At 38.4% G+C, this 26,013-nt stretch overlaps 1 protein-coding gene across 1 annotated transcript; it reads right to left on the reverse strand.

Annotated features, from left to right (window-relative positions):
* Positions 1-333: 333 nt before the first annotated feature.
* On the reverse strand, positions 334-3,129 carry LOC131041427 (pentatricopeptide repeat-containing protein At3g24000, mitochondrial). Its single transcript, XM_057974516.2, has one exon. It carries the CDS (start codon positions 2,742-2,744, stop codon positions 669-671), a length of 2,076 nt encoding a protein of 691 aa, XP_057830499.2. The 5' UTR covers positions 2,745-3,129; the 3' UTR covers positions 334-668.
* Positions 3,130-26,013: the final 22,884 nt, after the last annotated feature.

Genomic DNA, 26,013 nt, shown 5'->3' on the forward strand with positions numbered 1-26,013 from the left:
GACCAAAATGTATAAATCTATTCATTACAAAAATGATCCTGAACAGAATCAACATTCTTAGAAAATTACCACTACAAACCTTCTGTCTCAATGTTTATATTCAATTTCCTTCAACTTCAATTTTAGCGACAAACAAATTTATTGTGAATTATGATTTATCATTATTTCTTTTAATAATTTTTTTTTTATATACATAAACAAACTTACTGTTGATTATGATTTGTCGCAAAATAAGCAGAGTTCTCTCATTCCTTTTCTTCAGTTATTTTTTTATGGTGCAATGGTTGTCTCTGCCTGTACTAAGAATGTAAGTGCAAAGTGCAAGCTCAAGAATTCAACACATGAAAGAGTTTTGATTCACTGCCTAAATCCAAATGCCGAATCAACAGAATACAAAAATGGACCAGATCAAGTTATGACTGCAGAAACTGAGGAGAGTTCTCTCATTCATTTTCTTTTGTTATTTTTGATGATGTTATGGTATTTTTAGTCCTGACCATAAAACTGGATCCATGAAACCAATTGAAATGTACAGTTAAAACAAAAATCAAGTCATGACCGTGCATGATACCTACAAGATGCTTTGCCAACAGGAACACATGCTAGGTTGCATCACATAAATACCATGCGCTTGGCACCTGCTAAGGCAAAGGACAATCTAGAGAGAATTACCAGTAATCCCCACAAGAACATATCCCATGACTGAAATAATGAAAGCATCTAGCATCTCTTACAACAATTTCCCGACCAACAATATTGGATATAAGTTTTATTGCAGAATGACAGTCAGCACAGATACGATGCTTTTGAACAATTTGGAAAGATGTTGTAGGACGTGTGCTTATAAGTCCAAATGCTGTGGCCAGCTTCTCACTGTGATAGGAGACATTGCCTTGTGCCTGTTCTGGCACATCAGGGAATACCGGGTTTGTGTTAGACACATAGCCTTCTTTCTTCATCTGACAGGTCAATTCCTCCAACTTCATATATATGTCTTCTGTTTGAAGATGAGATCTGTCTCCTACAGAGAAGATGTGCACCCTCCTGTTGATCTCGATCCAGCTGCACACTGGCTCCTCTTCAATTGCATTGGCTTCCATTATCTGTTTCACTTTCTCTGCATCCTTGGCCCTGCCAGCTCCAGCATAAATGTTGAACAGCACAACATAATTTCCAATTTGTGCTGGTTCTAATTCAACAAGACATTCTGCTGCAAAAGTCCCCAACTCTGTATTTCCATGCATTCTACATGCAGACAGCAAGGCTCCCCACATATTTACACTAGGTGTTAATGGTGCTTCAACAATGAGTTTATATGCCTCATTCAATTGCCCTGTGCGTCCAAGAAGATCAACCATGCGAGCATAATGCATTGCTCTTGGGGATTTGCCATATTCCTGTTCCATAGAACTAAAATAATACCAGCCTTCATCCACCAAACCCGCATTACTACAAGCAAAAAGAACAGCCAAGAAGGTGACATGATTTGGCCTCATACAGTCTTCACGCATTCTTTCAAAAAGCTTGATTGCTTCTCTCCCGTGGCCACGGTTAGCATATCCTGCAATCATAGCGTTCCATGAAATCAAATTTTTCTTAGGCATTTTGTCAAACACTTGACGTGCATCCTCTAATGCTCCCCATTTAGAATACAAATCCACAATAGCGCTTCCCAGAACAACGTCTAAGCCACATCCACTCTTAACAACCCCACCATGAATCTCCTTTGCCAGTCGTAAAGATGCCGTGCAAATACAAGCCCTTATAGTAGTGGATAACGTAAAATGGTCTACCTTGATTCCTTCTACCTGCATTTGATAAAATAATCTCAAAGCCTCCTCCCCGTACCCATGCTGAACATAACCAGCAATCATGGCATTCCATGAGACAACATTTCGTTCAGTCATATTGTCAAACACATGTCGGGCATCGTCTAGACGGCCACATTTCGCATACATATCAACCATTGCACTCTCTACATAAACGTGCTTTTGTAACCCTCGCTTGACAATACAAGCGTGAACCTGCTGTCCTGTATCAATGGCAGCTAGCCCTGCACAAGCCCGCACAACTGAAGTAAGAGTATATTCATCCAAAACCAAGCCTTGGCGAAGCATTTCGCCAAACAATTCCAAAGCCTGGTAGCTCTGTCCATGCTGAGCATGACCAGCAATCAAGGAGTTCCATGCCTCCAGCACCGGTTGAGGCATTTTGTCAAACATTTGGTGCGCTTCCAACAGCATACCAAATTTGACATACATTATGACAAGCTTTGTAGCCAAAAAATGATCCGGCAGTACCCCAGACTGCTGCAGGTGAGTATGCACCCGTCGCCCCTCTTCTATATTCTTCATTACAGTACATCCCTTCAACAAATAAGCATACGTATATGCATCCACTTCAACACCATGACGTTGCACTATTCTGAAGATGTCCAGCGCCTCCTGATATTCCTCTGCTCTGCAGAGCCGAATGATTTTTTCACACACATGAAAAGAGTTAGAGCCATTGCTGTCCTCACCTTCCTGCGGAAGCGTTGGCAGCGTAGGTTTCGCCTTTGGCTTTGGCGTGGATTGAAATTCTTCAACTGACGCCGAGCTTGTGGGAGCTATAGCACAGAGGCGAAAACGAATTTTGGAGGTTTTGAACTTTAATAGCTTCCACTCATGTGCGCGCTGACAAGATAGCGGAATTGATAACAATGCACTGTGTACTGCGGCAGCGGAAGCCGTGCAAGATAACATTCTGCTTCTTTACAAACCCTCATTAATCCTCTCTGCCGTTTGATTGATTGGGTAATGCAATCAAGCGTTCATCGTGATTAATTTAACTACAGCTTTAACATGTTAATAAGCTTAATCAGTTTGCATTGGTGAAAATAACCATTTTTATCTTGGGGACAGTGGAATTGAAACAAATTCACAGGTCTTCATCCGCCTTCATTATCCAGTGTTCATCAAAATTTGCCAAATTGGAAGCTCTGCAAAATTATCAAGGTTTTGTCAAAATGTTGATTACATTTTAAGCAAGTTATGAATGGTGGTGGGATTTAGATGGCATTGCTGACCTCGTGCTTGGATAAACCCCATAAGACATAGAATGATGACTATTGGAAAATTCATTTTTTGAGGTATAGGTTAGTTTTTGGCCAATCATGGTGTTTGTTAAGAGAATGCATATGGTTTAAAATCTATTTCAGTTCTACAATTTTAAGAAAAAAAGGTTCAATCTAAGTCTAAATTAAAAGTTATAGCCTTCAAAAATTTATATTATAACAAGGTTATGATATGTGGAAGAAATATCCTATTTTTAGCATGTGGACTCATCTTGAGATTTGGGATTTGGGTGTCAATTTTTGGATGGTTTTAGCTCATAGTTTTCTAATTATTATTTGATTGTTTCATGCATTATATCATTTTTATATGTTAGATGCTTGAGATGGAGGTTTAGTACATGGTTTTGTAGATATTGTTGAGTTGTTAGAATTTCTTCAAATCTTTGATTGGTAATAATTTTGTGAAAGCTTTCTTTGAAACTATATTGTAGCTATTTTTTACTAAATAATGCATTAGGTTTCTTTGGATTGGGGGGTTTTTCTTGTGAATTTTTTTCCACATGTACATTTGTGCTATAGTATATTATTTATTTTATGTTTATATATGTGTTTCTTTTTTCTATATTTGTTAAAAGATTGAAATTTTTAGAATACTCTCCTCAAAAAATTTGTGTAGGAAGCATATTTGTGTACCTTGCTTCCTTTCAATAACCCCATGATAAGATTTGATGCATTGCTGCATTGTAGTTGATCCATAGAAATGGGTCACAAAAGAAAAGGTACAAAAATCAAAGAGTATAATGTGATCCTAAATTGGTTAACATGATGAGAACTATACAAGAGAGGCTTGAAACCTTTAATATCATGTAAAAGTAAGGAATAAATATGGTTGAAGACGTTAATGATAATGAGCAACCTCTAGGTTGGGAACCATGCACTGAGGATGCTTCAAGTTTTGATGAGGAACTACTTGTGGAGGATAAATTTTCTATAACATTAGTGAGAGTAGGAAGTAGGCCAAGATTTAATCTTCTTTATTTCTTAGGAGGTTTAAATCTCAAAGTTCTGTTGATTGGATCAATGATGAGGAGCATTTTAAGTTGTTGTATATTGAAGACCTTAAGAGAGACAATATGCAATTTCTTAGTTGAATGAACATATTGCCTTATTATGGAACCATGGCCAAAAAGAGAGGTTTACAAAGAATAAGTTGAAGATCTCTTAAATGAGATGGCATAGTAGTAATGTAATACTCACCTATGTGATAACTCTTGCCTTGTTTTGATGTTTCTTATGATTCAATTAAATTTTAAATTGAGTTAATTATAACATGTTGTAGTTGCAAGATGGGTATATGCCTTGATCTGCATGTCCTCATTGGTTATTATATGTTGTTTTGGCTATGATCTCCATTTTTTATCTTGGTCCTTCACCTTAACATGTAAGAAATATATAGGCGTTTTCCCAATGCAATGATGTGGAGGAGAATGACATATATTTACTTATCCATCTCACCTAAGTTAGTGACCATGTGACACAAGTGGTTGTGTTTGGTTATTAACCTATCCTATTTGATTGTCCATGAAAGGACACTCCCTATGTTTGTTCGACTTTCCACTAATTTCAATAATTGGCAATCCTAAATTTGTTTTATATGAGACCTATAAATTTCATGCTTTCATTGCATATTATTTTAACAAGTTAGTTGCCTTGAGTTCTTAGAACAATTTAATGGTTTATTAGGAAATGGTAGTATGCAATTGGTTATTTTTAATAAATTTCCTTGCCATTAAATGAGTGCTTTTGTGAGAATTTGATTTATCTTTGTATGCATTTGTGTTTATATGAATTTTGGGAATGTAGCCTAATACATTTAAAGTACCCAATTTATAATTAAGATTAAAAAAGATTAAAAAGGAGTTCATTAATCATTTGAATTTATGATAAATGTAGATTCTTACATTTATGATAAAGTATAATTGAAATGATAAAAAATATTTTAGTTGAAATGACATTATGGTGCAGTCATGGCAAGAGGGTCCTCAAAGAGAACAGTTTGGACTGTGCAGCAAGAGTTAACACAATAGAAGCAACACAATGTGATGGAGGCAATGCGAAAAAGACTGTATTATATCATGAAAATCAACTACAATCTTCCAGTAGCATGCGGGCCCACAAGATTCGACTCACAGGCATGATTACAAACATGCTTAATACAATATCTGGGCTCTAGCAAGAGTGCGAGCCAACTCCGGAACCTCTAACCCTATGATTATCCTTCTATATGCTAAGAACTAATTCACATATGCTAAATTACATTAATTTATATTATCAAGAATGATCCACGTCAGCCCAAGATGGAACAATAGCCGATGAAGAAGATGTAACATGTAAAACAACAAGATTGGCCTCTGCCGAAGAGATCCTTCCGAAAAATCCATGGAATGAAGTGTGGACCCAAGGAAAGGTTAGCCACATGCCAAAGAACGTTGGAAACAACGAACTGAAGCTTCACAAGCTATGGAAGTGATCCGCAAGATTCACCAAAAGCCAAATAGGTCCAAGGGGTTCTGGTGTTCCAAGCCAGAAAACTGTCTTAGATTCTGGAAGCGACAACTTGCTGAAAAAAAGATCCAAAAATCCCACGGACTTAGGATAAGGTAGATGAACATGTTCACGAACAAAATCCATCTCCGCAAGATTCGATGAGCAAATGCAAAGAAACACAAAAAGTAATGTTGAACTGCAAAATAGGAAACAAACTAAAAAGAAAATGTTTTTGGTTGATGCAAGATTGCCATAAACTAGGGATGCTCATGCATCAGACATCCAAGGTTGAAAAAGTGAGTCCCCCACTTTGTTGGGGTTAGAGGAAAACCAAGACGGTCTACCTCTACTTGAGAAATCCATGATGAATCTTCAATTGGTCTGCCTTTCCACTTCACAAGATACTCTTTGTATCGGTTGTTCCAAGTCCTATGCCCAATCCTATTGTCCAAAATATCTTCAATCTAATTCGGTTCCTTCTGGGGTATCTTATTTTCCAATTCCGCTACACTGAATTCTGGCTCATGGTACTGATGTAGATCTGCAATGTTGAATATAGGTGAAATACCCAAAGTGTCCAGTAATTCCACTTCCTATGCATTTATGGAACTGAACTTCTTCAAGATCTAACAAGGTCCAAACTTCCTCATCTGCAATTTATTATAGGTTCCAACTGGGAATCTCTCTTTTCTTAGATATACCATTACTTCATTGCCAACTTCAAATTCCTTATGTCTCCTTTTTCATTTTCTTTCTCCTTATACTTGTTGTTCATGTCCTCCAAATGTTGTTTGACCTGAGTATGTATTGTCTTCATATGCTCTGCAAATTCTTCTTCTTTTACACTCCTCTTGTCTTTATTACTGATATTCTTCAACTCTGATATACCTCTAGGGTGTCCTCCAGTGACAATCTCAAAGGGTGTTTTTCTGATACTCCTATTCACCAAGTTATTGTAAGAAAACTCTTCTTGTGCAAGGATCAAGTCCCAACTTCCATTTTTCTCTCCAACTAAACATCTTAACAAATTTCCCAAACTCTTATTCACTACCTTCATCTATCCATCACTTTGTAGGTAAAAAGTAGAACTGAACTTCAAATTTGTCTTCATCTTCTTCCAAAGTGTTCTCCAAAAAATATCCAACAAACTTAGTGTCTCTGTCTGAAACTATGATTTTAGGTGAACCAGTCACTAGTTAGGAGGGACCTCAAAGAGATCAATCTGGACCAGTCAACAAGAGTAAACATAATGGAAACACAAGGACATGATGGAGGAAATACAGAACAGATTGAATTATAACATGAAATCTTATTACAACCAACCGACAACAACTAGCTTATAGAAACCAGCTCATAGGCCTGCTAAAACATGCTCAAATACAAAACAGGTCACAACCGGGACCTCAAATCTTAAGATCTATCTTCTATGGTCCATCTAACTTCTTGTTTACATTCTAATGCTCTATTACAATAATTCAGATGATCCAAGATGATCCAAGATGATCATGTTGTCCCAAAAAGGGATCAAAACCCGAAGAACAAGACCTAACGTGCAAAACCAACAAGGTCAGCCTTCGCCAAAGAAATTCCTCCGAAAAATCCAAAGGATGAAGAGTAGATGATGAGATAAGGTGATCCATACGCCAAGGAACATCCGAATCAATGTTTAGGGCTCTGCAAGCTATAGAAGGGATCTGGTAGATCACCAAAGCAAATAGGTCTAGGTAACAAGAAACCGTCAACCGGTAACAGGAAACTTTTTCAAAAACAGGTAGCGATAACTTGTTGGAAAATTATCCAAATGCTCCACGGTTTGGGAATAAGGAAGATGATCAAGTCTTCAACGAAAATCCAAGTCCACAGGTTCCGGTGAGCCAAATCCAGGACATACAGAAAGAAATGCTAAAACTGCAAATAGACAGCAAAACAAAAAGAAAATATTTTTGGTTGATGCAAGATTGCTATGAGCCAGGGATACTCCTGCATCAGACATCCGGGGTTGTTGAAAAAGTGAGTCTCTCACTTTGCTGGGGTTAGAGGAAAACCAAGGCAGTCTACCTCTTTCTGAGAAATCTAAGATGAATCTTCAATTGGTCTATCCTTCCACTTCACAAGGTACTCCTTATACTGACTGCTTTAGGTACTACACCCAATCCTACTATCCAAAATGTCTTCAATCTTATCTAGTTCCTTCCGAGTCGACTGTTTCTCCAAGTCTGCAACATTGTCCTCACTGAATTCTGGTTCATGATACTGGTGAAGATCTGCAATGTTAAACACAAGTGAAATACTCAAACTATCTGGTAACTCCACTTCATATGCATTCCTAGAACTAAACTTTCTCAAAATCCTGCAAGGTCCAAACATTTTCATTTGCAATTTGTTATAAGTTCCAATCGGGAATCTTTCTTTTCTCAAATACATCATCACTTCATCGCCAACTTCAAATTCCTTATGTATCCTCTTCTCATCCCCCTTCTCCTTATACTTGCTATTCATTTCCTCCAAATCTTGGTTAAGTTGAATATGTAAGTCCTTCATGTGATTTGCATATTCTTCTGCTTCTGAACTTCTCCGGTCTTCATTGCTAATATCTCTTAATTTTGATATACCTCTAGGATGTACTCTAGTAACAATCTCAAAAGGTGTTCTTCTGGTACTCCTATTTACTGAATTATTGTAGGCAAACTCCGCTTGTGCAAGAATCAAATCCCAACTTCTTGTTAACTACTTATGTCTGTCCATCAGTCTGTGGGTGAAAAGTAGAACTGAACTTCAAATCTATTTTCATCTTCTTCCAAAGTGTTCTCCCAATAATAGCCAACAAACTTAGTGTCTTTGTTTGAAACTGTGCTCTTAGGTAATCCATGCAATCTCACTACTTCCTTGTAAAATAAGTCTGCTACATGTAATGCATCTGATGTCTTCTTACAAGGTATGAAATGAGCCATCTTCAAGAATCTATCCACTACCACAAATATACAATCATTCCCTCTCGGTGTTTTAGGCAATCCAAGTATGAAATCCATGCTTATATCCTCCCAAGGTCTTACTGGTACTGTCAAAGGTTTATACAATCCCACATTTTGACTACTACCCTTTGCAACTTGACAAACTCTAAAAATTTGCACATATTCCCTAACATCCTTATGAATCTGGGGCCAAAAGTAATGCTCACTCACCAATGCTATTGTTTTGTCAATACCAAAATGTCCGGCTAATCCTCCATTGTGTTTCTCCTTTATCAGATTCTCCCTCATAGAACTCTTAGGCATGCACAAGTGAACTCCTCTGAATAACATCCCATCCTGAATGAATTAATCCAACCACTTTCTTCTGTCTACCATAACTGTTCCTCTACATGCTCTCCAAGGTTCTGTAAAATCCGGGTCATCATCATACAAGGTCTTCAATTCCTCAAATCCTAATATTGTCACTCTCATCTTTATCACCAGATTCCTTCTCCTACTTAATGCATCAACAACTTTGTTAGATTTCCCACTTCTATGCTTCAATACAAAGGTGTAACTCTGCAAAAATTCTACCCATCTCATATGTCTCTGATTCAACTTACTCTAACTATTCAAATATTGCAAAGCTTGATGATCCATATACAACATAAACTCCTTAAGTAGGCAACAGGTAATGTCTCCACTTCTTCAAGGCTTGAACTATGGCATAAAACTCTTGATCATACACTGAATATCTCCTTTGGGCATCATTCAATTTCTCACTAAAATAAGATACTACTCTCCCTTCCTAACTCAAGACTGCTCCTATTGTTGTTCCACTTGCATCACAATCCACTTGAAATACTTTATTGAAATCCGGTAAAGCTAACACAGGTTGCTCAATCACTTTCCATTTCAACAACTCAAAACTTTTGTTTGCTCCAGTGGTCCACTTGAATTCCTTTTGATCTCCCCTCATGGTCTCTGTCATAGGGTTACAAATTGAATTGAAATTTTGGATGAACTTCTGATAGAAACTAGCCAATCCATGAAATGATCTTACCTCTCCAATGATTTCTGGTGTAGGCCACTCAACAATTGCTTCTACTTTCTCAGGGTCCATCTTCAAACCATCCTCAGATATCACAAATCCCAAATAGACTAATTCGTCTTTCATGAAAATACACTTCTTAAGATTTATCAACAACTTTTCTTCTCTCAACCTCTGTAAAACTTGTCTCAAATGCAACAAATTCTCCTCTTTTGTCTTACTGAAAAATCACAATGTCATCCAAATATACAATAACAAACTTACCCAAGAATTTCTTTAATACCTCATTCATCAGCCTCATGAAAGTACTTGGTGGATTAGTTAACCCAAAAGGCATCACCAACCATTCATACAGTCCTTCATTTGTCTTGAATGCTTTCTTCCACTTATCTCCTTCTTTGATCCTGATCTTTTGATATCCACTCTTCAAATCTATCTTTCTAAAGTATTTGGCTCCGCTCAAACAGTTTATTATGTCATCCATCCTAGGCAAAGGAAACTGGTATTTCACCATGATCTTGTTTATTTCTATGAAATCGGTACACATTCTCCACTCTTCATTCTCCTTAGGTGCTAATACTGCTGGTACTGCACAAGGGTTCAGACTTTCTCTACTCAAACCTTTCTTCAACAACTCCTGCACTTGTCTATTCAGTTCTTCATTCTCTGTCAGTGTCATCCGATGTGCAACTTTGTTAGGAAAACTAGCTCCGGGAACCAGGTCCATGCAATGACTCATACTTCTCACAGGTGGCAATCCATCAGGCACATTATCCAAAATGATGTATTCATATTTTGTCAGCAAATATTTTGTCTCTTCCGGTTGTTCCTCTTCATGCTCTGTATTCTCAGTCTCCCTAGGAACTAAGGCAGAACAGACATTCTCATGTCTCAATCCATCCAAGAATTTCCTTCCATCTACCAAACAGATTCTAGCATTCGTACAGAATTCACTCTTCAAAGGTTCCTCCAAGGAAAACAAGGTTTGCTTCATCCCATTGGCCACAATAGTGTATGTATTCTTCCTCCGATCATGTATTGCCTGTCTATCAAACTACCAAGATCTACCCAACAAAAGATGACAAATATCCACAGGCATAATATCACACAAGACTTCATCTTGATAATTCCTAATTCTCAATTTCACCAAACATTGCTCACTTACTTACTGTATGTGGGAAAAGCGGGTCGATAGAACTCAAAATGTGAAAAACGGAGCTCTAGGGAGCCTTGCTCACACATCCATAGGACTTCTTGGTGCAAGCTATGGAGTCATGAAGTATGGCTCAGCTTCCCAAGGTTGGTTCCATGGTTCTCTATCTCACAAGGTCCCTCAAACCAATGTCTTTGCTCTCAGATCACTGAGCAAAGTGGTTTAGGGATGACAAATGCAAGAACGAGGGATGCTTTGTTTGATTTTAAGATGAAATGCATCCTAAGCTATGCATGATCCTATAAATGCAATAAACTAGTTTATAAGATGACAAGATTAGTAACAAGGCTATCCTAGCATGCTATGTTAGTCTATGATTAAGCTAAATGATAAGGAAAATACTCTAAACATGCATATTTAGATTAATTCCTATTGAAAAGAGAGGCTAAATGATGAGCACAAATGATATATTAAAGCTTGGATGGATTTGAGTATAAGTGTGATGCTAAAGACTTGGCTGATGAAAATGGAGGAATGAGAGCTCTATTTATAACAAAAATAGGGCAATGGATGGTCAGGATTGAAAGAGTTAATCAAGGGCTAAGTTTGAAAGTTGGGAATCCATGTTTGCAATTGGTACCAATGAAATGGTGGCAATTGTCAACATAAGGTTGGTTGAGAGGAGATGTAAGAAGCATTAAATGCTTGAGAAGACCTCATGGTTACCCTAGGGGTTAAGGGTTAAGGTTAAGTTAAGATTACCCATTGGATAAAGCTTTTGTCCAAAGGATAAACTCTTGTGCAAAGGTTTAAGGATAACCATGGTCAAAGCAATAAATGCTTGATGAGACCCTTGGGTTACATGGAGGTTGAGTTTAGGGAAATTCTTTAACCATGCTAGAGGGTTGAGTTAACCATTAATGGTTATGAAGACTTTGGGGACAAATTTGTAAGAGTCCTTCCAAATTTGGGGGTATTTAACAAGTTAGCTTGTTGAATGGATAAAGGCTTTAATGCTTTTAGAAGACTTTACTCCAAATTTGAGAAGTGACCTCCTCAAATTTAGGGAAAGGGGATAATGAATGGGTTTGGGTTAATTGATTAGGATTAGATGGATTCTAGAAGAAATTAGGAAGAGGGTTAGGATGCAAGTGGGAGGTGTAGGATTTTGCAAGTGGATGAAGGGATAATAGGATTTAATTGAAAAAAATGGATTTAATTCAATTTGGTTGCAATTGGGGAAATTAAATAAATTAGATTTATTCAATTTAGGATAACTATTTTAATTAAATTTGAATTTAATTAAAAAGTGGATAGGGGATTTAATTGAATAAAATGATTTATTCTATTAAATGGTAAAAGAGGTATAGTGAATTTAATTGAGTAATTTACTTAATTAAATAGAGGAATGTGGGTAATTTAATTAAATTGGATTTAATTAAATAGAGAAATGAACATAAAATATTCATTTAGGAATATAGTCATTTTTATACGTCTACATTTTGCCCCTCTTTGAAGTGACGTGTGTGCAAATGTTATTCCAAAGAAAATGATGTGTCGTTGCGATTTTATGATCAATGTTGTTTTTATGGATTTTCATGTCGTGCCCTAGATTTGATGTGTGATGCCCCAGATTTGATAATCGATGGTGATAATGCCCCCTTGAGAGATGAATCAAAATTTTGGAAAATTTGATTTGATTTGATAATTGTGTTTGTTGTTCAAAATTTTGGCTAGGTGGAATGTTTAAATTGATTCATCTCCCGATAATGGATGTGTGAGAGGGTATGAGGGAGGCTGCGAGCAAATTACATGCTCATTTCCCTAACCCTAATTTTATTTTACCCTATAAAAGGGAAAAAGTGCATTGTTTTGTCTCATTTGTGCTTGTTGACCTTGGAGAAAGAGACTTTTGGAGAGAAGACAAAATGCCTATTCCATATTCTACGCATGGATTCGAGCGCGTTCAGAGGTATTGGAGGCTTGCCGCGTATTGGAGGCCTGCCGCGTATGGACCATCGGTAAGTCAACCTTTTTGACACCTTTTTGATTTTTAATTTGATCATTTTTGGTCAGTTTTTGAATTTTGAAATGTGGTATTCACGTTTTGGCGCATAGGGGTCTTAGTTTAGCGCATACGAAAAATTCCATAGCGCATAGGGTTGTAATTTAGGGTAGCATCCGAAAATATTTAGGGTAGCGCATGGAGTTTTTAGGTTAGCGCATGGCCTTAGGTTAGCGCATGAGGGACACAGGGTAGTGCTTAGGGTTAAAAGGGTAGCACATCCGGTAAACCTAGCGCATAGGGTCCACAAGGGGGTCGCATGGGCAGGGGGATGTAGCGCGTAGGTTAGACCTAGTGCATAAGGTTAAATAGGTAGCGCAGACGCGGTATAGGTTAGCGCATGGATTGGGTTTAGCGCTTAGGGTAGATTAGTTGGCGCATGGAGAAAAAAGGGTAGTGCGTAGAGTTAGTCTAGCACATAGGGTAGATAGGATAGCGCGTGGAGAAAATAGGGTAGCGCATGGATATGGTCTAGCGCATAGCCAAATTTAATTAGCACATGCAGCAGGTTTTACAAGATAGGATGATTTTTGAATGTAGAAAATTACATAAGATAAGGTCAGTTTTGCCTGGAGAGGTGGATTTTTGCCATTTGCTGTGTCGGTTGTCATGTTTTTGATAGTTTGTCCAATATGAGTATTGATATAACTTGGTTTGATTTGCGAATTTTCCAGTTATTGATGTAGATATTAATGTGTTTTTGATCGAAACTTGATTTGATTTGCATTGTTTTAAGTTAATAAGTGTGGAGCTTGAATTGTGTTACAAGCTGATATGATTGTGGAACTTGAGTTGTGTTACAAGTTGATATGGGTTGGAAACTTGAGTTGTTTTACAAGTTCATATGGGTGGGAAATTTGAATTGTTTTACAAGTTTATGGGATGTGGAGACTTGAGTTGTTTTACAAGTTTTGATATGGTTTTTGAAAACTTGAGTTGTGTTACAAGTTGATATGGAATGATATGATGTGAAACTTGATAAGATTTGCAAAATGTTTCAAGTTTTTGATGTGATTTTGATTTTGATATCTTTGTTTTGATGAAGAAACTGATATTGGATTTGTTTTGCTTTTTTGACAAGAGAAATTGGGAGTGGTTCAGTCATGCGAGCGGTTCCCCGGACCATGGGCATTGATACCACGGTTGGCATAGACTGACTTAGATATTATTGAGAGATGTGGCCTGTCGTCTTTATCATATATGCCTCGGTTTACGGTGAACCGGGGTTTACTTATAGTGCTCACAGAGAGATGGCATAGTGATACAAACACCTTCCACTTTGCCACAGGTGAGATGACAATGACTCCTGAGGACTGTTACAGGATACTGCGGATTCCTGTAGTAGGTGCATTATTGCCTTATGAGCAGACAGAGGAGGGTGGGACAGAGGCACTGCGTCGCATATTTCATGATGAGACAGTTTGTGGATATGAGATCCCTTGGCAGGAGTTTTTGGATTTGGACTATGCACCTCTTTCATCAGTATTAGCAGGTTTTATAGTTGGATTCCTACGTCCCGATTGTAGGTCGAAGGGATTTTTCATGGGTTGGGGATTGGTGCTAGAGGAGATGGTGACACAGGGCCGTAGGTTCGCGTAGGGATCGACCATGTTAGCTCATTTGTACAGGGATTTACATGAGGTGGTATACCTGGGTTACGACAGTTTGTCAGCTAGCGTGACACTCCTACAGGTATGGTGTTGGGAGCACATTCCAGCAACTAGGCCACTGGTGGATAGAGATAGGCCTGCTGGGCGGGCATATGCATATGGATATAGGGGGCTAGTTGTCCAGCGTAAGCTGGGAAAACTTGAGCACTGGAGGAGGGTGTTGGATGACATCGATACGGTCATCTGGTGACTGTATATAGATTGTGAGGTATGGGCCGAGGATGGGCTGGAGATGCCGTATGTTTTTATGAGTCAGTTTTTGATAGGGCAGATGCCCTTTATGATCGAGAGATTTTAGGTTGGCAGAGTTTTGCGGCAATATGGTCGGCAATAGGGGATACCACAATGGACCTGCTTGTATGCACATCGGAGGCAGGATATACCGGATTGGGGTCCGACTATTGATAGTGGAGCGACTGTAGAGGAGTTTTCTAGCTTAGTGAGCCAGATATGGGACTATGCTCCTAAGATATTAGATTTTGGGATGACACATGAGTTTGCTGGTTTGTTCACAGCTCATGCTGTGGCCAGGATATCAGATCCTGAGGAGATGTGGCCTGCCTTTGATGATGACGAGGATGAGGTAGGGGGAGATGGTGATGAGGGAGATGATGGAGGTGGAGGAGGACGATGAGGGAGAGGATATTGGGGGAGGAGAGGAGATAGAGGTAGAGATGGGGGTGATAGGGGAGTGCGGGTGGAGAGAGCAGTTCGACGAGCTGTGATGGATAGAGGGAGAGGAGGGTTGGCGATTGGAGTAGGGGAGGAGGGGAGAGTGGGAGAGGTGATAGCAATGGTGGGAGGGACTGATGAGTGGAGACAGACATCACAGAGGAGGAGGACTAATGAGTTACCTCCACTAGCACTGAGGACAGGTAGAGGGATAGGGGGTACCCCTTCATAGGTGCCCCTACAGGTTCGGATCCTGATGTATGTGGAGGATGCCCAGATTAGAACTCTATAGTTGACAGTATAGCAGCTGCAGGCACAGCTATTGATGCAGCAGCATCAGATTACTCAGCTGACCCTAGAGCGTGATACTGAGATAGAGTGGCGGGGTCGAGCAGAGGAGTTGGTAGGGAGCATGCAGAGAGCGGCAGCAGGTGGCCCTATGAGGGACATCATGAGAGAGTTGTCCTTGAGAGTCAGGGAGGCAGAGTACTATCGATGCCACTATGAGGATGTGGTGCCCAAGGAGCACAGAGTGCAGAGCTTTACGCAGTCGAGATCGATTCGATCTCAAGAGACTAGGTCACGGTCAGAGAGCAGAGGCATGACGGGACCTTCGAGATAGGATCCTCCTGGAGATCTAGGGGCTGGGACATCAGCAACGAGACCATCCTCCTCAAGAGATAGTCATACTTGAGAGACAATGTCTCTGTTGTATTTTGGATCATTGTTTTTGTTGTACGGGGCACAGACATGATAGATATTTGTACATTTTGATCATTTTTGATATATATAGATGACACCATTTTCTTTGATCATGTGATGTGTTACGAAAGCATGTTCTAGATGCTTGTACTTTTTTTTATGATGATGCAATGCTTAGATAGATGATATGATGAAGTGAAATGTATGATGTAAATGTATGATGCTTATGAGATGTGAGATGTATCTTGAAAATGAGATGTATGATTTGATATGCTATGAGATGTATTTTGAAAATGAGATGTATGATTTGATATGCTGTGAGATGTATCTTGAAAATGAGATGTATGATTTGATATGCTGTGAGATGTATGATTTTATATGCAACTAATTGTAAAATGATATGCAACTAATTGTCTTTGGAGCATCCTCATTCTACATTTGTCATCCGATATAACCACATGTTTATTTGCTTTTGATATATGTATCATCATTGAGCATTGAATTTTTTGGGATATGTTGAAAATTTATACAAGCACAATGGTATAATTGAACCATAATGACCTGAGAAAAATTTACATGATTTTTGATTTTGCAAGATAGCACAAGCGTCAAGGTATAATTGAACTAGGACGACCAGAGTGCGGATTGCGTATAAACAGATAAGAGTAAACCATTTGTATGCGTAAAGTGGAATCATGTCTTCAGTGATATTCATTGTATCACGTCTTGAGACAAGTATTTACATAGTACAAGTGATCGCCTGCCAGACAGAAGACTAAGAAAATATTGGAATTTCCCGATGATGTCTAGCTTGGAAGCATGGTTGAGAAAATGTAGAGAATCCAATAATTTAAAAGGTTCAAATGCAAAAATAGTCAAGACTTTATGCAAAATGTAACATTTAGTACTTCATAAAATCATCCATCGTAGTGTTTTTGTGATTCTTGTTTTAGCGATTCAATGTTTTGTTCCGTGATTTAGTAAGTTTTTGGTTGCTGGATGTGGTGTTCTGAGTTTTGTAAATAGTCTTGATGGTTTGAACATGCTACAAGTTTTGATGATTATTGCCCCTAGCTAAGTGTGTCTCATGATGTGGATATGTACAGTGATTACCAAGCCATGGTGAGATGTGGTGAGAGGATATATGGATAAACCAGGATAGTGACTACGCTAAGTATGTCCTGAATGGATATTTGCTAAGTGTCGGGTGATGGTCGATAGTTTTCGGCTATGGAGATATGGATATAGATAAAGGAGTTGTCCTCTCACAATAGCGCCTGTTACCAGGTTTTCACTAGTTGCTTTTATTTGTACCTTTTTATTTGCTTTTTCTTGATTTTTCGATTTTTTTTTTTTTTTTTTTGACTTTTTCCGTGCATTAGACTACTCAAGTGTAGTATTTCTTCAGATGAATGTTGTTAGTTGGTTCATCGAGCACATCTCCTTCTGAAGTTGTAAGCTGATAAGCACCTGATCCATAGACTGATATGATGACATAGGGACCTAACCAGTTAGGTTCAAATTTCCCTTTCTTTTCTTGATCTTGCTGATTTCTTGGATTTTCTTTGAGGACTAGGTCACCAACTTTGAAGTTGCGAGGGATGACCTTGTGATTGTAGCTTCTGCACATGCATTGTTGATACACTTTGAGATGAGTGTAAGCATGCTGATGTCTTTCATCTAATAGTTCCAGTTCTTGCAGTCGGTTGACTCTATACTCTTCATCTGGGATTAAGCCTTTTAGAGAGACTCTGAGAGATGAAATTTCTACCTCCAGTGGTAAAATAGCTTCTGATCCATAAACCAATGAGAAAGGTGTTTCTCCTGTAGGTGTACGGATGCGAGTTCTGTATGCCCAAAGTGCTGGATTGAGTTGTACATGCCAATCTTTGCCTGCATCATTTACTATTTTCTTTAGGATTTTCAGTATTGTTTTGTTGGATGCTTCTGCTTGACCATTCCCCTGGGGGTAGTATGGCATAGAGAACCGATGTTGGATTTTGAATTGTTCACATAGTTCTCAGACATCTTGGTTTTTGAACAGTCATCCATTATCGATGATGATGGAACTTGGAATACCATATCTACAGATCAGATAGTTCAGGATAAAAGAGGCAATTTGTTTTCTTGTTACTGTGGTCATGGGGACTACTTCTATCCACTTGGTAAAGTATTTTGTTGCAGTTATAATGAGCTTGTGTCCATTTGAAGATGAAGGATGAATTTTGCTGACCAAGTTGAGTCCCCACTAACAAAAGGGCCAGGATGTTGTAAATGGCTGCAGTTCCTATGTTGGTGCATGTATTAGATTGCCATGGATCTGGCATTTAGGACACTTCTTGGCGAAGTGGTAAGAATCTTTTTCCATTGTAGGCTAGTAGTATCCCATCCTTAGAAGCTTTTTAGCAAGAGTAGTCCCACTTGAATGTTTGCCACAAATACCTTCGTGAAGCTCATGTAAAGAGGAATCAGATTCATTACGATCAAGGCAACGAAGAAGAGTACCATCTAGACCTCGACGGTACAAAGTATCAGCAGTAAGGGTATAACGGGCGGCTTGCCGGATGAAATTACATTTTTGGTTATGGGATTGGTCAATGGGTAGGATGTTGTCTTTTAGATAATCATATATGGATCCATATAAAGGGGAATCCGAACTAGTTAAGGCATAGATAACATGGGATTCAGAGTGGTCATAGGCTGGGGAGAACAGTTGCTCTACTAGGAACTCGTAATGACTTTGTTGCTTTGAAATTTGTAGTAATGAAGTGATAGTAGCCATTGCATCAGTTGCTTTGTTGTTCAACCTTGGTACTTGCTCGAAGTTGATGTGTACAAAATATTGTTTGAAATCATCCACCATTCATTTGTAGGGTAGTAGCTTGTCATCTTTTGTCTGATAGTCATTGCTGATTTGATTGACGACTAGTTGTGAATCTCCATAGATCTTTAACTCCGTGATTTTCCATTCTACGGCCATTTTGATGCCTATAACCAATGCCTCATATTTAGCCACATTATTTGTGCATGGGAACATAAGCCAATATGATCTTGGTATTTTGTGTCCTTCAGGAGTGATAAATAGAATGCCAGCACATGAACCATGTTGTGTGTAGGATCTGTCAAAGTATAGGGTCCATTGCTTGGTAGAAATAGTAAGGACGTCTCTATCCTAAAATTCAATCTCCATAGTTTGTTTTCCTAGTAGCGGTGCTTCAGCTAGTTGATCTGCAATTGCTTGTCCTTTGATAGCTCTTCATTCTATGTAGTGGATGTCAAATTCACTGAGAATCATGACCCATTTAGCCAATCGGCCTATAAGAGCTGCCTTGCTGAGTAGATATTTGAGAGGATCAATTTTTGCCACTAGCTTAATGGTGTGTGCTAGCATATAATGTCAGAACTTTTGAGATGCGAAGACTATTGTTAGACAAGCCTTCTCAATGAATGTATAGTTGAGTTCATAGCCATTTAATGTCCCGCTGATGTAGTATATGGCTTGTTCCTTTCCTTGTTGATCTTCTTGTACCAATAGTGCCCCTAGTGATATATCTGTTGTTGAAATGTATAAAATGAGTGACTTTCCTGCTATTGGTGGTACTAGAATTGGTGGGTTCATCAGATACTGTTTGATTTGATAAAAAGATTTTGCACACTTGGCTTCCCATCTTAAAGGTACATTCTTATGTAGAAAATGATTGAATGGTAGACTTTTATCAGCTAGTTGAGCGATGAATCGCCTGATTGATTGGAGTCGTCCTTGTAGAGATCTGAGCTGACTGATATTCTTTGGTGGTGGCATCTTCATAATGGTTTGTATCTTTGTTGGATCCACTTCAATACCTTTAGCTGGGACTATGTAGCCTAGTAACTTGCCTGATGTAACCTCGAAGACACACTTCTTAGGGTTGAGCCTGACTTGGAATTTCTCCAATCAATCAAAGATCTTTGTTAGGATGCTGAGGTGTTCTGCTCTGGTGAAGGATTTAGCTAGTAAATCATCCACATAGTCTTCCATGAAGGTATGCATCATGTCATGAAAGATTGTTGTCATTTCTCGTTGATAGGTAGCTCCTGCATTCTTTAAGCCAAAAGGCATAACATTCCAATAGTACGTTCCCCAAGGACAGGTAAACGCTATTTTATCTTGATCCTCTACGGCTATTTTTATTTGATTATATCCTGAAAAACTGTCCATTAGTGAGAGCATTGCATGACCCGCTGTGAGGTCTACAATTATGTCGATACTGGGTAGAGGAAAGTCATCCTTTGGATAGGCTTTATTGACATCTCTAAAATCAGTGCAGATTCTGATACTGCCATCTGGTTTTGATACTGGTACTATGTTGGAAATCCATTCTGCATAGTCGATGGGTCAAATGAATCCGACATCTAATAGTTTCTTTAGTTCAACTTTGACCATGAGTGCCACCTATGGATTCATCTTTCGTAGTTTTTGCTTGACTGGCTTAACTCGTATGACCAAGCAAAGTTAATTTGCTTTTCTTTAAAAAATATGAAAAATGCTGATCTTTCCTCCTCTGTCAGAGATTCTGCCAGGTGTATGTTTTTGACTGCTTCTGTAGTACCAATGTTGATTGATTGAGTGGTCTCAATCAATATGGGTGATCACTCATGAAAATGTTTAGGAAGAGTGTCAAGTCTCCCATCCTTAGGTGCCTTAAAAAGGTTTTCACCCTCAGATGCATCCTTTATTTTTACTTTTTTGTGATCGAGAGATGCCATTGATTGGTTTTCAGCATCAGATCTTTTATATGGTTCATTTTTGCGACTAAGAGACTTGGCACTTCTTGGTTTGCAGACATTGTTACTTCGTTCACTAGCAGAGCTTGTTTCCGGGTTAACGGTACATAGGTAGTGGATAATAGATTCATCGTCTGGGAAAATTGGTATATCATGTATTTCGGGTTCATCCCAGTCAATGAGGTCAGGAAAGACAAGTGGTAAGGAATCATTTGGCGAATCAAGTTCTGCTACTGTAAGTGTCAAGACAGAGGTTTCATCATGATTGGTTTTGGTTTTGAAGAAGTCAAGGATTTCGTCGAGGTCTTCGATGGTATCATCCTCCATATAGACTTGTTCATAATGTTTCTGTTCATTTGCATGGCATCATAGATATTTTGTGGACCAAATTCAAGAGGTTGATATTCTGTGTTGCATGCTTTTTCATAAATGGGTGTATGACTGCTATTTTCTGTAATATCATCAGGAATATTAGAACAACTGCCCCATTCATATTCATCGAAATCAGTCTCTGAGGTATCATCCTAGATTTTATCAGTGCTATAAATAGGTATGTTTTATGGTGAAAATAGATCTTTGATGATGGATACTAGTTTGATAGTCTTTGCTGATTCTGTGTCGGATCCTGCTTCTATCTTTTGTATTTGTTCATATATTGTGCCTCCTTGGGGAGGAATAATGGTATTAGGAGATGATTCTATTTTTTTTTTGAGATATTGATGTTTGAATATGAGTTACTACTACAGATATGGCCTTCTTATGAATGAGGAGCTTTTCCTGATGTTGCTTCTGTTCTTGACGTTCACATGTCTTGCAGATTGTTTCTGTTGACTCAAATAGTGCTTCCTGGCAGGATTCTTCTTTGTACTTCTTCTTTGCTTTCCATTGAGGTTTTGGATTTATGCGTGGTATCTTTCCTAGTAAGAAAGTGAGTTTACAACCCAATCCTATTTTGTCTCTACTGAGCTGTGAAGGAAGGTCTATTGGTTCAGTGACTCCTTCTTTACATTTTCCAATAGGTCCTTTACCATCATATCCCATTTGTTGCATGATTAAGTAGCCCTTTCCATAGAGGTGTTTTGGTAGAACTATGCCTAGAGAAGCTACCCTATTATCTTCTTCCTCATCTTTGTATAACCAGCTAAGAATGTCCTTTTCTTCTGATTCATGTGCTAGAGTGCCTAGTTGGATGAAGGTACCATCAAACTTGGTGATGGGCTGAGTTACCTGATGTGTTGATGTTGTAGCTAATCCATGAGATCTGGGTGATGTTGGTAAGTTGGCCAAACACATGGGTTCCAAAGAGTATTCTCCCATACCTTGTTCTCTGATTTGCATTTTCTGCTTGAAATCTCTAGGTAATGATTCGAACTTTGCCTTTTGTAGATCTGATGTTGAGGATTTCTATTTTTCCCTATTATGGGGAACCAAACTATCTTGGGCTGCCCCCATTGCATTACAATGTTGAAATGGATTGTGATCAGCAGATATAGAGACCTCTTGTCTGTTATAGGGAAATTTGACACACTAGTGATACGTAGAAGGCACTGCTTGCATTTCATGTATCTAGGGTCGACCTAATAAAATATTGTATGTGAGGTCTATGTCTAAGACCTGACACATAGTATCCTTTTGCATTGGTCCAACTTGAATGGGTAACATCATGGTTCCTTTAGATGATATTTCCTCATCATCATATGCCTTTATGGTAATCTTTTTACGTGGATCAATAGACTCCTCAGAGAAGCCTAATGCACGGATAAGTTTTAAGGTACATATATTAAGTCCAACTCCTCCATCTATCAATAGTCTTTTTACTCGGTGCTTATAGACAATAACTTCAATATGGAGAGGAGTGTTATGCGGATGACTTAAGTAAATATTATCATGTTATGAGAAGGTGAGATTATGAGGCCCTGTTATGTGAGCGACCATGGCTTGGAATTTGTCAGCATCCAGATCTTGAGGTACATTGGTTTCCAATAGCGCTTGTTCCAATATGTCTTTGTGTTTTGGTGAGAGTTTCAGCAATTCTAGTATAGATATTTGAGTAGGAGTTTTGCGTAGTTGGCTGACTAAATCATATTGGATTCTTGGTGTAGTGGTTGTTGTTGTTGTGTGGCCCTTCAAGACATATTTCTGAGCTTTGGTTGTTACATTGATAGATTCATGATTATGCTGGTCTCGGATTGTGATGACATTTACATGATGGTCTTCAGTTGATATGTGATTGATGGTGTTATTGTAGATGTGATTGATATGAGATCCACGTGTATCGTTTGAGATTGAAGATCCATCTTTGTTGTAGTTTGGAAGAGGATTTTTAAAGGCTCCGTGGTCACCATTTGTTTTGAGACCATCCACTGTTAAATCACCTCGATCAATCATGTCCTGAACAATGTTTTTCAATCTCATGCAATCGTTCGTTCGATGACCTTTGTTGCGATGAAAACCACAAAAGTGTGAGTCGTTCCACCAAGGTGGTTTGACTTGGGGTTCATAGTTGCTGATTGTGGGCAAAGAGATAATCTCGTTTGCCAGGAGTTCTCTAAATGCTGACTCCAGTGATTGTCCCAATGGCATGAAGACACGTTTTTGGAAATTGTTGGTGCCGTCTCGCGAATTGTTATTAGGTCCTTGATTTGTGGTTTTGTTTTGAGTATCATTGGTGTTGTTTGTGTTGGGTTGACCTTGATTAGTATTCGGTGTGTATGTATCAACGTCTGGGTTAGCACCTTTAGGAAATTTCGTAGCTTGAGGATTTCCTGATAATGCGAGCACTGGTTGTTTAGATTTTGGATCATGTAATTCATTGTTGCCTTCATTTTTGTTTCGAGTCCAGAATCTAGATTTGTCTAAGTTGTTGTTGTTTTGGTTATTGTAGTTTGATGAACTTGTTCCTTCTTTGAAGAATTTGAGCGTTCCCTTTTTGACACATGCCTCTTCTACTTGAATGTCGTTTTCAATCAATTTAGCGAAAGACGGTATGCATTGGACTTTGAGCTTGTAACTCATCTCACCATTCAAGTTGTCGATGAAAATTTCCATTTTCTCCTTTTCAGGAATGTCTCGAGGATATCGTGAAACCATACATCGCCAACGTTGAAGGAATATCATAAATGTTTCATTGTTTTTCTGTTTGGTGTTGCAAACGTCTAGCATGGTTATAGCATGTTGAATGTTATAGGAATAATGTGCTATGAATTTGTTGACCAATTCATCAAATGATCTGATAGGAGGTGTAATTTTGGATAACCATTCCATTGTTTGTCCTCCCAAGCTTCTTGGGAATAGCCTCATCAGATAGGTGTCATCATGAGCAAATTCAAGACTCATGGAACAAGATTCTCTGACATGATCACGGGGATCGCTTTTTCCATCGTACTTGTCAAATTTAGGTACGTTTGAGTTTGGAGGAAAAGGGATCATGTGCAATCTTCTGTCAAAGGATAAGGACAAATTTTGTTTAATGAGTACCGCACTGTTGTCCCTTGTTGCATGTCTTGTATTTTTCTTTGTAACATTTGCATTTGTTGAGTAAGGGCAACCAAAGGCGCATTGTTTTGCTGAGGGAAGATTTCTTCCCTTGCATTGATCCTGGGTTGAAATGGTGTATGGAACGGTATGTTTTGCTCGGGGATGTGTTGCTCAGGGATGTTTTGCCCTGGTGTATGTTGTTCCGGTATGTTTTGTTTAGGAATATCGTGTTCAGGATTGCGTGCTCCCCCTTTCCGCTGTCGTTCTTGATATTCATAATGTTGAGGTCTTGTTCTAAATACGTCTGTGTCAAAGTCTTCAGGGAGTTTGACCCCTTTGCTTGTGAGCATGAGCAAGTATTTTTCCTTGTCATTTTCCATGAGTCTTTCCACAAGTTTTTGGAATGAAGCACTTTCTTGGCATTCTTGAAGAAGTTCTTCAGAAATTTCAGTATCCTCTAGATGTGGACCTTCAAAAGGATTTGTTAACCTTTGATTCATACTGGATTTTGCTTGTGCCTCACTTTGTTTGTTTTGTTGAGAGCGAGTAACAGGAATTTTAGTAGAAATTTCCTATGACGAAGGGGACAAAATCCTCTTCTATATGTTGTTCGGGAGTTGGTGGTTCAAGTCGGGGTGTGTTGTAAGTGATGCACTCGTCGGGCAAGAATGCCGGATTGATCTTTCCTCCATGATTTATGATTTGATTAAATGCGGATTTTTCACAATATGCCCTAGTCTTTAAAGGCTCTTTATCAAATTCGTTGGATTTGTTTTGGATATAAAGTTTGACGTGATGAAGGAATGTTCGATGAGATTTGAAGAGTTGACGATTGATGTATAAAAATTTGTTTCTTTTGATAAATTTGGAAAAACTTGGTTGTTGTTTCTTCAACATGGTGTTACGATAAATATTCTTTCTTCTCAAAATATGGGGATTACTCATGCATAAATGATCAATGGTTTCCTTTGAATTGTTTTGGATTCAATTGATCTTGCTTTGAAAATTGAAGTTTTACTTTATCAAAGAGAAGGTTTAGATGCCCTTTCACGACAAAGCGTGTCAAATGATATGGATAAAGTCTCCCGATATGGAAACTTGATACCTGAGGTTTTAAACAAGTGTTTTTGAGATAAAATCCACGAGATGATAAAGGACCTATTTGTCACTTGTCATGATATTTCCTGATTTTGATAGGATAGATATATTTTATCGCACAACCAGTTTTAGATTTTTACAACTTTTGTTTGACACAAATTTTGCTCAAGAAATAGTTTTTAAAGCTCTGTTTTCGATACTCTGTTTTGACGAAAAACGATGCTGATGAAAAGAGGTTTCCAAAAATGTCTTCTAAGTTTTCAAAATTCTTCATTGTTTTGCCCCCTGTTTTTCTGGGTTTGGTCACGCGCTAAAATAGAGATGGCATGCGCTACAAAAATTTCTTCACGTGCTAAGTAAAAGACCACACACACTAAGTTGCCCCCGACCACGTGCTAACTATTTTAGACTGCTAAAATTTGTTTTCTGTTTTGCTTGAAAAGTTTATGCGCTAATATGGGTCTGCTATGCACTAACTGTTAAACTTTACGCGCTATTGTTTGACTCCTACGCGCTAAGCTAATGTTTCAACGCGCTAGGCTATTTTTTGGATGCACTGACTGTTTAATGTTGTTTTGAAATTTTGGTAGAATGCTACTGTTTCAACCAGACATGCTAACTTGATGTTTTGATGCGCTAACAAATGTACCACACGTGCTAAGAAGTTGCTCTCACATGCTAGACTGTCCTGATATTTTCCTTTGGTTGGTTTTTGCAATTTTTGGATTTTTGTTATGAGTTTTTCAGTTTTGATAGATGATTTTCTGAAGTAATAAATGCAAACATAGCACCAAAGAGACAACCATTT

Source organism: Cryptomeria japonica, chromosome 11, assembly GCF_030272615.1.
Source record: "Cryptomeria japonica chromosome 11, Sugi_1.0, whole genome shotgun sequence".
NCBI classification, from domain to species: Eukaryota; Viridiplantae; Streptophyta; class Pinopsida; order Cupressales; family Cupressaceae; genus Cryptomeria; species Cryptomeria japonica.